This window comes from Sitodiplosis mosellana, unplaced genomic scaffold, assembly GCF_009176505.1.
Source record: "Sitodiplosis mosellana isolate CC-2019 unplaced genomic scaffold, AAFC_SMos_1.0 Smas_scaffold_1, whole genome shotgun sequence".
NCBI classification, from domain to species: domain Eukaryota; kingdom Metazoa; phylum Arthropoda; class Insecta; order Diptera; family Cecidomyiidae; genus Sitodiplosis; species Sitodiplosis mosellana.
In genome coordinates this window covers 11,092,307-11,107,447 of record NW_022595244.1, presented here as the reverse complement: position 1 = coordinate 11,107,447, position 15,141 = coordinate 11,092,307, and the positions used below count along the sequence as shown (strand labels likewise).

The window sequence follows — 15,141 nt, the reverse complement described above, 5'->3', positions numbered from 1 at the left end:
GTTATTAACATCACCTGTTAATATCGCTATTACTTACTAGTTAATAACAGTTAATACCGGTATTATCATACTAATATATTATTAACATGTTAATACCGATAGTATGATCATACTATATTATTATGATTTTCATGATAATATTTTATTAACATCCATGTTAATAATTATTAACATTTCTGATGATATTTATTAACATCGCTGGTAATAATATGATAACTGGAAGGCTAATTTCGCAATACTGATAAGAAATAGCGGTTCGGTGTCTTCGGCAATGTTGTAGTACTCGTCGTCCTCTACAACTTTGCCTCAGATTGTTGTCACTTATCGCGAAACATCGTGGAATTTGGTGACATTACAGTTTTGATAATAAAAATCATAATAATATAGTATAATATATACTAGTACATACTATCAGTATTAACAACTGATACGTTATTAACATCGCCTGTTAATATCGCTATTACTTACTAGTTAATACCAGTTAATACCGTTATTATCATACTAATATATTATTAACATGTGATGTTAATACCTATACTATCGGTTATATTAATAATATATTATTAACTGTGCAGCTATAGTACACTATAAATATTTGTTATATTATTTGATTCGCCAAACTTCCAAGTTTGTACAAACATTTCATTTGTCAATTAAATTGTTGAAACGTTCACTTTAACAGTTTGTTCAGTGCTAAAAAGTTTGCTACTTAAGGCCAATGGAATTGATGTTAAGAATTCCATAAGAAATCATAAAATGTGTCCATTCTCATCGGGCATTGAATCAACGAACTGTTCGCTACGGGTGAGTACAGCTACATCCAACACATCCATATTTTGAACTCATGATTCGGACAGAAATGAGAGAAAAATCAGAGATAAAATTATCGCAATAGCACAAGCTACTTTGATTTTGACTGTGTTGTGTGAATTCCGTTTTAAAAATAAATATCGACCAATTTATAGTTGAGTAATTTTTTGGTTTTAATTGGAAAAAAGAGTAGAGATGGGTTGCTACTGCTGCTGTTTTGGAAGAAAAGTTCTGGAGTTGGATTCGAGTTTAGATGAGTGGTTTTTGCCATTATATCGTTTGAAATAAGAACATTGAATGTGAAATCTGGTTGCGTTGATGTCTGGTTGAATGAACCAAAATGTTGATGCGAAGCTTTTGCGTGCGTGTATATATAACGATATTCGGTACATCGTTTTGTCAATGCGCAACAAATTGTTGAAAAGTAGCTGGCCATTGAAGCACGTTTAAAAAACCATCGTCTTCTTTGAAATGTTGGAGTGGTCTTTCATTTTCAATCTTCTTATTCGGTTTTATCTTTCAACATGCTCAAGTCGATGTACTCTCTGTTCACGCAACATTCGCTTCGATAAGACTCGGTGGAAATCTTCTTTATCCGACCGCTCGTTACTTCCATAATAATGAAGCCAAGATTTCTATATTTTTTCCGTGTGCGCAATGTACGTACATTGACTCGATTCTCTTTCTATGCGATGCTACAACAAACGACGGCTTAGCCGCTTTGTGTGTGTGTGTGTTTGTGCAAATCATTTGTTACACACTAGTGTTCCATTGTTTTTGGCAATGGATTGCAGCGGTTTAGCGGATTTACACGATATTATTGGTCACCATTCTTCGACCACTTGTCTTGTGCTTAACGCTTTATCCGCCACTTTTCGTAAAGATGAAAACACTAAAACCTTTTTGTGCTCGTGTCAACCGAACGGCTGGTCGTTTATCTTTTCGTCTATGTGTTCAGCACTTTGGTCAACGAAAGGAATGGATTCATTTCCAAGATCATAAGCTACGATGAAAATCCTTTCAGAGAGCAGAGGAAAAAAAGAGCTCAAATACCAACAGGTAGATTAATGCTGTGATTCATCGCATTTAAACGAAGTGTCTAAGCCGAAAAATTTATGACGGAAATTACGTGTCATCATTCCGTGCGCTCATAGCAAAAGTGTTGGGAAATCTATGTGCAATGAGTAAAACAAGTTTTATATGTGCACGCCATAATAGTAGAAATACTTATAAAGACATCCGCCGAGCAACATACATCAACAAATGGAGAAAAACCTGAATGGAAACCTGTTGAATAGAGGTGGGAAAAGACGATATGTATTTGTACGACTTAAAAACTATATTAGCAACTTTTCCATTTTTATACGTATGTATATGAAGCCGTCGAATGCAAGCACCACTTCCATCTGAACTCAACACAAACACACAAACTTATTTAATATAAATTCTTGAAAGTTTTTGAAATATGAAGCCACAATTTTGCGTTTTCACCAATTTTCGACCACACAAATCAGAAAACTTTGTCTACGATATCTGACGTAGGTTTGCTCTTTTAGCACGGATATTATGGATTAACAACCATGACGATGATATCGTCGCGATAATCACAGTGAATGCATATCAAATGCAGCACATGTTCCATTTTATATCGAAATAAAAGGATGTGAGCACAATAAAAGTGTACAACTTAATTGCTTGCCACAGAAAAACAAACTATTTGCAAACAAAAATTGAATTCACGTTTCACTTAAATATATTCACAGCACTTCTGCACACATACACTGTGTATGCGGAGTCTGTTAAGAGTTTCGTGTTTTAGTTGCACAACAATTTCCAGTTTATTTCAATTGTGTTCAGATTATTGTGTACTAATTCGATTTGTTTTTACACATGAATAAAAACTTCTCACTTGAACGTAGTGGAAATAACGGTATTTTCAATGCAAAATTAACTTTTTTCTTCGGAAATTCTCCGATGAATTGGAATTTCAGCAAAAGTAATGTGGAAATTGGAAAAATGAAAAAGTTTTGATATTTATGCTTTGATGCCTGCAGTGTAGAGATGCTAAGTAAGCAGATAATTTGAATTGAATAATTGACACGTATACCATGCTTAATATGCATGACGCATGAATATAACTGGAACATTAAGTTTATACGATGGCTTGCTGTGAAATAAAATCGCATTGTGTTTTATTTACCACACTCATATTTTACGCATGTGTGCATATGAGCAATAAATTTTGTTAATAATTTTCTACTGTCGGTTGATGCTAACAACTCCCGAAACGGTCCATAAACAAAAGCGTCGAATTGCTTGTCTACATGAGCGGGAAATTCGATTATTATTGTGATTAAATTTTGCAAATTTATAAATACTACAGAAAGAAATCATTATCTTGAGTTATTTCTTAGAATGTTGCTTCCTGATAGAAGGTCCCTGTTTGCTGTTTGTTGGTGAAATGCATCTGTTTTGCTGCATAAATTACCAATAAAATTGTTAAGCTCACATTCGATCAATGCGAACACTCTTACACTTTAATATGACAATAGCTCAATTTGATAATACGTAGTTGAAAGATTTTTTTTTCTTCGAAATAAAAAAAACAAAGTTCAAGTCAATTATTTTTCATTTCCATATTTTCTCATATCATATAATTATCATTTGAAATTGATGTCGAACGCTCATTCACACACCAAAAAGGGTAAAGACTGAGAGTTGCGCAAACGGTGGGGTTTATTTAGTGCGTAATAACTGAATAAACAAGAGTTATTTTCACCATAAAAATATTTTATGCATTGTCTGGGCGATGTGTGGTTGTCCATACAACGGTAAAAGTAAGGTCGAAGGGAAACGAAGGGAAGCTGTAAAAAAGCATGAGGTTTATATGAAAATTATTCATAAATTTAGTCACGCTTTTCGTCGCATACCTTTTTCCCTCCATTGTTAAAGTTATTGAGTTGCTACCAAAGTATCGCATCAAGTGGCTGAAAGAAGGTAAATGGCCCCGCATTTCCATTCCTTCAACTTCTAAACGCATTCTTTTTGTCATCAATTTGCAGCCAAACACAATTTGTTGTGCTAAAACGAGAAAAAGAAAATGATTACAATTAATGAACATTCTTTCATATTAAGAGTTAATAATTTAATAACTTTGGTATCAAAAGTTTTTCCGGGAAACGGTCTTATTTTGTTTCTTATTTCACCCTTACTTTGGTGGCTCACCGATTTCCTTCAGGCATTCTTTTGCATTTCCTTGATCTTTTATTCAGGCATAATTTTCCACATTTATCCCGTGAAATGTCGATTTTTCTAATTTCCGAATTATAATGCAGAAGATAGCGTGGGCCTTCAGTGATTAGATATTGCAATTTACCTAAACAAGCGCTTGCGGTAGAAAAAACAAACAAATAACAAGTAATTCTGTAATATATCCAATTCAGAGCACGTAAAAATTGGCATGATACATAATAATAAAGAAGTTTATTGCGATGTATGCAATCGATGCAAAGGACCTTTTTCCCCTTCATTTCAAACTTCAATGGAATTTTATCCGAAAAATATGTGTATCGCTTGAAATTGATGTTGGATGTCGGCGATATCGTGGCCCTACCTCATTGAATTGATATCATTTGTTTGGTGCTGGTCGCAAGCAAAAAAGTCTCAAGCAAATTTGGTACGGTCATCGACATTCATTTTTTTTCGAAAAATACTTTTGCCGCTTGTTGCAAATCGACGAGACGAAATAAAAATGTGAACCATATTTTTGTGATACACATTTTGTTTTTCTCTTCATCCATTCTATCTTTCATTCGACCGTCTGGAAGTTTTGTGATAAACGTAATTTATATATTTGATAAAACGGTACGATTTGATCAACTTTGACATTATCCCTTGAATTTTAAGCAGCATGAATTTGAGTGGCAAAAATGGTAGCGGCAACTTTTTGGATTTGCAATGAATTGTGATTAAATGTAAATATTGCAGACAGATTTTTCTTCTCTTGAATCGTTTTTCCGAAAAGAAATGCATACTTTTTGTGCACAAATGAATGGTGCATGTGTATTGTGATGGTCATGGGAGTATGAGCGCAGATGGACAAATGAAAAGAAAGAAAAAATAGACAAGTTAAATTCCTGTCAGAGCAAAAAAGTGATGTGCCAGACTGGAAACCCAATTGAAAACGTCTATCTAGAAAGAGGAGCAGAGAAAGAATAGCAGAGAAAGTAAGCGTTTGCAATGAAACAAAATGCAATTAAATCGTTCACTTTTAATTGAACATTTCAACTTAATCAGAGCGAGAATATAAAGCAGAATTCGAGTGATATGTGTAGCGTCATTTATTGCTCAATGAGCGAAAAACCAAGCGTTTCATATTCGATTCGATGTGGCGACTGCAAGTGGCACTGAGGCAGCATGGTTTCAATTCTGTCTAATTCGTATTCAAGCCGATTTCGCAGAAAATTTGAACGGGCAATTGTTTGATGGCATGACCAAACCAACCATCCAATGTTGGAATTACGTGGAAAATGCTGGCAATTCTCGTCTAATGGAATTACGCAATTTAAATTTCATTTGTAATGCTTTTGACATTTAAAACGCTCATGTTTCCATGATTTTCTCTCATATTACAGTACTTCGTTAGCGGTGTAATTAAAATCAAATATCATGAACTGATAAACGACTCTGGAGTATCAACTGGTAAATCCATTGCCACTTTGAATGCGGTTTACAGCACTCTTATAGTCTCTTGACCTAGCAACAAACACAACACACTCACATCACAATCGCTGAACGGCTGAAACCAGTTGGCTCTTATGCAGGCGAGGTGTAAAAATGCGTATAATCTGCACTCAATGCAAATGTTTTGCATACGTCCCGCATTTTCAATCCCATTCACCCACATTCAAAATTACATGTTCAACGAGATTTCAACGGCAATGAAGGTGTTTCCATTCGACAAAATGCCAAAATGATTGAATGAAAATGAGGCTGCAAATTGTAGATAAATCATGCATCAGCCATTCAATCTTATGAAATGACATAAATGCATTCCAGAATGAATGTTCGTATGTAATCTCAAAATTCTTCGAGTACTTTCACTATTCAATTCCGACTAAATTAGGCCAATCTGTCAATTAGGCAAGTGGGTGGAAACGACACAACTTTGGATTTAGGTTGCCATGCGAAAGGAATTTCGTGGTTTCTCGTGTACGTACGATGAATGACAGAGCAACAAGTATAAGAGCTATGTGCAAATTAGAGGCATATTCATCATGGCCACACATAGATCTTGTCTAGTTTGGTCGATGTGGTCACATATTTCTCTCAATCAAATTGGATAGTATGTCAGTATCTATTCAGTGCTATATATGTGGTGGCAGGACAATTTATCAGCCTTGATCTGTTTTGATACATAGACATGAAGAGCGTATTTGGATATGGTCACATGATATTAATTTCCTGACCATTTTAATCAATTGTAGAATCAATGCAATCTCAAAATTGAAAAAGTCACCACAGAAAAATGCATGTGAAACCATAGCAGTCCGGAGATTCATCGATGCTTCATCGGTGGAAACCATCGAACATCTGAAACATTGACGCCATTGAATCATGGCCTTGAAGAACTAATTTATATGCAGCTGTCAGCCATATGCTACTGATTGTTTCTGTCGTCACAAGCCCAGGATTTGCGCTTTTTTTCGTTGCTGCATAACACATCAATTCGATTTCGAACGACCCATTCAATCAGCCGAAAGACAATTCCGATCGAATCAATTGATATTTCATGCCAATTTTATGATTTTATACATGTAGGAAAAGCAAATATGCAAAAGAAGCAAGGATATTTTTGGCCATAGCATAAAAAAGATTATTTATCGCCTCGGAGCGTACATTGATTGTCGATCAAAGTTTATTTGATGGGCATGAAAATGGATTTCATCATTGTACGTGCATAATTTTATCCGTATAAATTGAAATTCACTTGAATTGGAAAGCGAAAAAAAGAGAATCGATTTGTTTGCCAACGTTTGGATGTCAATGCAAACTGTTCACGCGTATATTTACGGTGGTGCTTTTTTTTTCTTCTTTCTCCGCATGTTGATTGTGCACACTGATGGATTTCAGCGGTGATTGGATTGGATTTAATTTCCTTTCAAACATGTTTTCCAAGTGCACACTGAAATTCCTTTTGTAACAAGAACAGAAGTTAATTAAATTTTGAATCGAATTGAGCGGAAAAATGATTCTGGCATAAGGAAATCTTTCATCTTTCTCTTTCCACCCATCGATCACCCATTCCCGACTGAACATGTTGATACAACAAAATCCATGTTTCCGAACACACAGATTGATTTTACATGAATGATGGTGAAAACAATTTTGAGATGATTTCCATGTTTTCAATGCACAAAAATGACATGTAAGCCCTTTTTTCCATTTTGTTCATGTAACTACATTGCTGGTTGGAATAAATTCACATAATTCATTTGGAAAATAAATTATGATGTTAATTAGCTTGCACTTGTTTGTTCCAGCTGAGTGGCCATAAATCATGTTCCGGAAATTGTTTTAATGCATATGCAGTAGCAATTTAGGGTAGTATTTAACTGAATCTTTTCCGCACATTCAATGTAACTTGAATTAAATTATATTCAATCATGGTATGAATGTTCTATAAATTGGACATTTCCTCAAAATTCACTTTAAAAGCATTTTTAATGAAAAAAAAAATATTTCCAATGAAAATGGGTATTCATTCATTACACTGTTTTGATGGATGGATTCTGAGTGGATTCATTATTTCCCATTTAGAAAAGAAAACGCATTCTTCACCATAATTTAATTATTTATATTCGCGGATGGGAAAATTCAATAAAAAAAAACCACATAAGAAAGACGACGACCGTGACAGCGGATTGCTTGGTGGCAAATTGATGGAATGGAAAAAAGTTGTAATTTCCAATAAGTTTTGCGTGCTTTTAATGGAATATAGCAAGTCAAAAGGATGAGAAGAACATCGCGTCGTCATAATCATTTTTTGTCCTGTGTTTTTCATCTTCTGGTGGTTACGAACAATTTTTATTGCACCATTGAACTTTTTTTTCTCTTGCTCTATTTTTTTTTCTCTCTCTCTCTCTCCCTCTCTGAATAGAAATCCAATGTCCCACTTTTTCACATTTTTCTTCGTCGTTCGTCTTGTTTATTTCCCACAACATTTCGCTTCTTTACTTAAAGTTTCAGTGATATTGTTGTTGTTGTTGGCAGTGGTATGTGTTTTTTTTTCTTATATACGCATTGTTCGCTTTTGTTGCCGGATAAAATTTGCTGACGAAGGATAAGAAAAATGGCAGAAAATTCAATTCTCTCTCTCCTTCTCCACTGTTTAAACAATAGTGTATTTTATGTCGATAGTTGAAGGCAAATTAAAGGTCTTGCACTAAGTAGCCCGCATAATCCAATATAGTAAACAAACGATGAGAATAATTCACATCAATTTCGTCGGTCCACTTTCACATACTGTATGTGACATACATATTTCATTCCAATAAAAAATACTTTATTTTCCATAATGAAATGCTCGTGAAATATCTTAATGGCAAAGAGTACGGAAAATGGTTTTGTCGTACAAAATCGTTTATATTTTTTTAAGGTTCGTTCTTTATGGTTTCAGAACGATGACAATATGTATTTACAGCATCACTGTAGTTGTTTTTTTATGGTTCAAAGCCCATGAATACATAATGATATAATTAAATTGGCTGGCGTGACTTGGACCGTGTGAAGTCCATGATGTGAGTGTAGCCAACGACAAACTTCAAAGTATTTCGACACGTCAAAAGTTCAATACACAAACACATTGGATTTACTAGCCACAAAATTATACCGATATAAAATCAGGATCCATCGTCCAATCGATATAGTACGTCATTTGGAGCATAGATCACATGAAGTTTGATCAAGTTTTTTTTAGTACTTATGGCAGTTGGATAACTATTTTCCAGTACATAGCATGCACCAAATAAGTTTCGACATACAACAGGTCGTTCAATCAATTGTTACTCAGAGAATGAAAAAAAACACTTTGATCGAATTACATGCATATTTTCCATGCACATAATGTTATTGTAATAGGAATAATATCATGACATAGATTATTCGAACGTCAGAGAAATGCAGCGACCAGAATTTGGAGTTTAATTTAAAGTTTTCGACTTGGAAATATTGGAATAAAAATTCGATTTTGATTTTCCATTGTAGGCGAACGAGTGCAGACTGTTGAATTGCTGAACGTTGATACTTCGTCCCAAGAGCGAGAGTGATTCAAGCGAGTGGAATATGTCGTCATCTCAGCATCCAATGTGCCGATCGTTTTCAGCAGAGGGCCAAAAAAAGGATTGGAGCAAGCGCTTATCTTTGAGAGGCAATCCACGCATCTCGAGAGAGGTAAAACCGGAATTTATTTTCCTTTTTCCATTTATTTCTGTCCATTTCATCTTTATCCACTTGACACAAGCGATATATCGCACAGGCTTTCATCTTTTATTAAAACCACTTCAAATCCTCTGTGTAAATCCGAAATCAAACTTAATTTCGAAGAAATGTATTTTATCATTTACATTTTCAACGATCGTCCATTGAGTGTGTCCTTTTTCCCCTCTTTTTCTTTTTTCTCTGTGCTTGAATGTTTGTTTGATTGAAAAATGTTATGAATTTCAACTGGTTTTCAGCAGGAGAAGGATGGGAACTCTCGCAAGGGAATTGGACGACGTTCAACCTCATTACGACAGTCTCGATCTCCACAAATCTCGCTCGAATTACAAGTACCATCGTTGCAATCGCCCATAATTAGTTCACTGACCACTACCACAACCACCACACCGAAAAAATCCAACTGGGAAGTCATCGAACACTTTAACAACGCTGAAAAGGGTCGTGGCTCTGTCAGCAGTAGCTTGATTGCGGTAAGTCTTATACACACACACACACGTAGACACATCAGAGAGAATGTGAGCGGTAGAGTGTAGTCTCGCTTCTCGGCGTAGTTTTCCATACATATCAAGCTTAAACTTAAAATACAAAAAAAATAGAAATCGGATGACACACGTTCGTGCAGTTGATTGATTATTGATCCTTCGTGTGTTATTATTTTGTGATGATGAAAAAAAAACTAATAGGTTGGGGTGACTCGTTTCAATATGGATGGGTCTGGTTCAAATCACTCGGTATCAACATCAAATAGCCCAATGATGAACAGAGACGTGCAACAACCTTTTAATCAAGGTGAGTTTGGTTCACGATTTTCAGTATCGAGTTTGTCGTTCGTCGTTATAATTATTTTACATTCATCCATCCGACATGCAAATTTCAACGGGAGCACATCTGTCCTATGCATTGATACACTTGAAACTAGAGCTTATGCTCAGCAGAGTGAATAAATAATAGAAATTTGCTGCATATTTATGTACACGAGGGTTGTTTGATCGTCTCCAAGAGACATCGACGCAATAATAAGAAAACATAATTTTAATCATGTGGAAAAAAGAGACATTTTTCTTGTAATAATTTCTCATTTTCTGTGTCATAAAGCCTGGCCAAATGGTGCTCAAGCAATTTTATGATATTTATGTTAATATTTAAAAAAAAAACGTTGTCTACACAAAACCATAAAATGAACACCCAACGCAAGAAGAATTGCGGTTCGAAAATTGATTTTTATGATTTTGTCGGCGCATCGAAATGATCAAACGACCCTCGTGTATGAACTCCTACATAGCGGGTATGTTAATCAATCAGTGAAGATGACACTGAACAAAACAAGCAATGAAACATCGCAGCAAAAGACGGAATTATCAACAGCGACGCATCTTCCACGAAATGAAAGGGTGGGAAGAAAATCCAATATAGCAGTGAAATGTGTCTCAAGAGTCGACAACGAATGAAATATTATAATTCTGTGTCTCGGGTACAGTTTCTGTGCGACAAATTGTCTTCGTCTTGAGTTACACTTTAATGGCGAATGCGGTTAAAGACGATTTTTATGTTGAAATGATTTCGCTTCACTCGCATCGTTTACATAGTTCAACACGTTTGTACAGTTTGCTGTCAGTTCGTTAGTTCTCAGTTTGAAAAGTGCACATATTCGCATTGCGCACTGGTCCGCGCACATCGTGTTACTAATTTGCTGCAATTTTGTCGCAACACAACACATTTCTTGGCAATAATTTTTCCGCACGAAATCATTTATGTTTCAGTTACCAGTCATTTTTTACTAAGTTGTTAACATCTGTTGTCACACACACACATACACACAGGTCTGGGAGATGAATGTACCGAGCTGTGCGAAACGACTGCCAATGGGTCGACTGCATCGTTTTGGATTCGTCTGAATCGCTATATTATTCGCTTGTGCAGTACACATCAATTTAAAAATTTACAGGTAAAAGTTCAAGTTGTGCTGCACAAAAACAGCACCGTGCACAAAACTACTTAATTACAATGTGTTTATTACAATTTTAACGCTTTTAATTGTCTAGGTGGAAATGTTGTACCAACGGTATTTTCTTCGAATGAATCAAAGCAACACGACACACATTTTAAGTTTGTTATTGGCACTAGTTTTGTCATTGGCTGCCGTACAAATTATTCTCATCCCGATGGAATCAGCAACAAGTCAGTCGCATCGAACACTACAACGAAATCGTGACAATGACACGGTGAACAGTAATTTCAGCAACATATCACCGCCGCTCAATCGAAGCCACAACAACATCGCAAACTATACACCGGATGCAAATTCGCAACAGAATTTTGTGCGCCTCAATTATAATTATTCGACGGACAATGAAACAGGTAATTGGTACTTTACTGATTTTCATGCACCCTGCTGATTTGTTCAATGAGCATGCTCATGGTGACTCCGAAGGCACCAGCAGCAACAATATTAGCATCAGTGAAGCAAAGAGCAAACTGGATGGCGGTAGGAAAATCAAATCTATAAATAATGCTCATGCAAATATTGTCTTTTTGAATTTTCAAGTGAGTGACAGCAAATATGCAAGCAAGAGCAATGTGCTCCGTAGTCGACGAGCATATGAAACGATTGTGGACCATTTGGAAAATCATCACTTTGTGTTGACAGCATCAAAAGCGTCAAGTCAGTTCAACGATCATTATTATGCCGAGAGAACGGGTGAACGGCAAAAACGCAACTCCGCACCAAATGTAAACAATTGGAATCGACGGAAACAATTTATTCGGTATGTTCAGTCCCTGTGTGCAAAAGAAGAAAAGAAGAAAAGAAGAAAAAACATAAAACACTTGTATTTGACTTTTGATATTTTCTCCGATTTATGCATGAGAAGAATAGCAAAAAGATGCTCAACCATTATTTTTCCTTTGCCCATCTTGCCACAAGCATATAACAGAGAAGCGGTGGAAAAATCATTTTTCGACATATTAGCATCGGCACATTCTGTAGAAAGAAGTCGAAACGAATCGTTCCGTTGCCTGGGCGCTTCATGCTCAAGTGGCAAAACGGAATTGAAATTCCAATAAATCATGTTACATTCATTGAAATGGGACTATGCATTGTTACCTGTTACACGTGAATATACTGACACAAGTTACGGCACATTCCTCCGTAAAACACAAATAAAAACATTTGTCCAAGTTGAAGAAGACGAGAAAAAAAAACCACACTGTATGTATTATATAGCCACCTGGAAAAAAAAGTTGTATCTAGTTAAATTTTTCAACGAGTCTCTTGATGAAATTCTTCTCGTAGTTTGTTGAATGTTTTTGGTTCAGAGTATTTTCGCAATCAAAAGTTGCAAACGCTTTGAATTTTGGTACCGTTGAAAAAATCGAACAGTTGTTTCGTGTATGCATGTGTTCTTTTTTCGTGCTTTTTTTACCTTGCTGTAAGACTAACTGGAATGTGATTCGAATTCTCCAATGAACAAGACCAAAGGTTGAACAGAAGAAACAACAACTTTTATTAAATTTTCCCATTTTATTTGATGGTAGTATCGATTGAATACGCGGCTGAATCGACGATGATTACATTGATTCAGACATGACTGTTATGTTCGTCTCCACTAAAATGACAACGTTCAAATGAATCCGATTCACTCAACCAAATGTTTATGTCAACCTTGGATTAAGTTTGCATCACAATGACAACCATTCCAAATAGCATTCCGCTATTTTTTGTTTGCTTTGTTACTGTTTATGTTGCCCATTTTCCATATTTTAGAAACAACAGCGTATGCAATTGATACAAATCCAGTGAACATCACAATAATTGTTGTCGCATATTATGCGTCTTTACAATGCATTTAAAAATAAACTTTCTGCAGTGTAATTATTTGTGTGGGATTTATTTACATGGAATAATGACATAGTGTGCATAGCGCGATAGCTAGACGGCGAGAAAGAGAAAAGCTTGGCAAACAATGGATGAAAATTGAGCATCAAAGATTATTTATTTACCACATCAAAAGCACAATAGAATGACGTTTTGTGATACCATTTCACAATTGTATTGTTTTCAATTCTACCATATATTTATTTTCTCTCTCTCTCTCTCTCTCTCTCTCTCTCTCTCTCATTCTCGTTTCTATTTTTTCTCCCCATTTTATTTTTCAACTAAAAAACCGTACATAATACACAACGCAACAACAAAGCCTGATGAAACGCGATATAGAGCAACAAGCATCAACAAGCGCATGGATAAACGACAGAGCTAAAGAAGTGATTGACATTGATGATAATATCCCGTTTAGAGCAAACAATGCCAGCATAAATGACAGCACCACTCATGCCGTTCGCACAGCGATTCAACCAAATGCAACGACACCCCCGTACGGAGTCGAACCGGTTGGAAAGTTTATGTTCGAGACGACATTGTTGAAGACTGAAACAATAGTTTTACTATTGATGTTTGGCATATGCACAATCATTTATAGCAGTAAGTATCGTTTTATATTGACACAAAATGCAGCTGAAAGAATAAAATACTGTTCCACAGCTCTTGATATGCAACAATGTGTGTGTGTGTGTGTCATGAACTGAAAAGTACATTGTGATTGCGAATGTGAATGATTGAGAATGCCGAAAGAAGAAATGATTGTGCTGAAAACGGTTGAAACTCAATATTCGAACGATGGAAATATAACAATGTGTTTTTGTTATTTCAAGTGTACATAATCCTCAACCACTGAAACTTGAAACTGAAAACCACTTGGCAAAGCACACTGGGCACAATGTAATGAGTGGGGTGTGGATTTTGCAGCCAGCATAATTGTTGACTGACACAGTGTTAGTCGGATCGAACAGCAATTTTGGTTTCATTAAATTCTATCCCATATCTCTTTTTGTTTTCTCTCACATCTATTTTTTTTGCTGTATTGTTCTCATTTTTCTGCTCTTCTCATTCAGATTGAGAGGAGGGAAAAACCTGTTTCGAGACTCACATCCACAAAATGAACAATAATTGCTTTGTCCTCTTCATGACTTTCACGAATTCCTTGTTACATCCAATATATTTTGCATCATTCGCCACTCTCAATCCACTTCTACACATTTGCAAAATGTATCCAACATAAGTTGCCCGGTTGAATGAGCATTCGTGGAATATTTCCATTTCGCACTCCTTTCTTCCCATTCTCTCTCTCTCTCTCTCTCTCTCTCTCTCTCTCTCTCTCTCTCTGAATGTGTGTGTGTCGAAATCCGCTTGTTATTTTACAAAAATCCCTAGCACACTTTGTTCCAATGTTTCGACCGTATCTCAAACGAAACTAATTAGAATGGAATTTCACAGTCCATGACATATTGCTATAAATATGAACATGACTGGTCTCGTCTCGAATGTAATAAATTTTTCATGAATTTCCCCGTTTTTGTTCTAGTGAACATATATACGAATTGCTACACTTGTTCATCTCTTTAACTCTTTCTCTTTTTTGGTTTCCATTTTGTATCGTTGCAGTTCTTTTAGCTGTTCTTTCTAAGCCGGCAATGAATGAAATATTTCTGGTGCTGGTCTCCTATGTAATAATATTAACATTTTTGGCTATAGAAATTTGTTTATTTTTTGCGGCTGGTAACAGGTAGGTTTAAACGGGAGAATGAACGAAAACATAGGCAGATTTATGTTTTTGTAGACAAAAGAGCTGTAACCACCGATGAAACTCTAAAAAACAAAGTTACAGAGTTCAAAGACAATGAGCTGAACCGGAAAAAACGGATTATCTACTGTTCGTGTCGCATTTTTTTCCACCTATCTCACTCTCTTCTTTTCTTATTTATTCAGTTCAAACGGAT

At 35.7% G+C, this 15,141-nt stretch overlaps 1 protein-coding gene across 5 annotated transcripts in view; it reads left to right on the top strand.

Moving 5' to 3' along the window:
* Nucleotides 1-15,141, top strand: part of LOC129565785 (adenylate cyclase type 6) — a 65,210-nt gene that overhangs the window by 40,689 nt on the left and 9,380 nt on the right. For 3 of the 5 annotated variants that reach the window (XM_055441045.1, XM_055441310.1, XM_055441133.1), the window contains exons 2-9: nucleotides 9,076-9,261; nucleotides 9,546-9,779; nucleotides 9,993-10,098; nucleotides 11,130-11,254; nucleotides 11,352-11,667; nucleotides 11,855-12,074; nucleotides 13,503-13,786; nucleotides 14,807-14,927. In XM_055441045.1, the coding sequence (XP_055297020.1) occupies nucleotides 9,154-9,261; nucleotides 9,546-9,779; nucleotides 9,993-10,098; nucleotides 11,130-11,254; nucleotides 11,352-11,667; nucleotides 11,855-12,074; nucleotides 13,503-13,786; nucleotides 14,807-14,927 (1,514 nt within the window). In that variant the 5' untranslated portion in view covers nucleotides 9,076-9,153. The remainder of the gene's footprint in view (nucleotides 1-9,075; nucleotides 9,262-9,545; nucleotides 9,780-9,992; nucleotides 10,099-11,129; nucleotides 11,255-11,351; nucleotides 11,668-11,854; nucleotides 12,075-13,502; nucleotides 13,787-14,806; nucleotides 14,928-15,141) is intronic. The other 2 variants (XM_055441215.1, XM_055441399.1) reach the window with 1 other exon arrangement.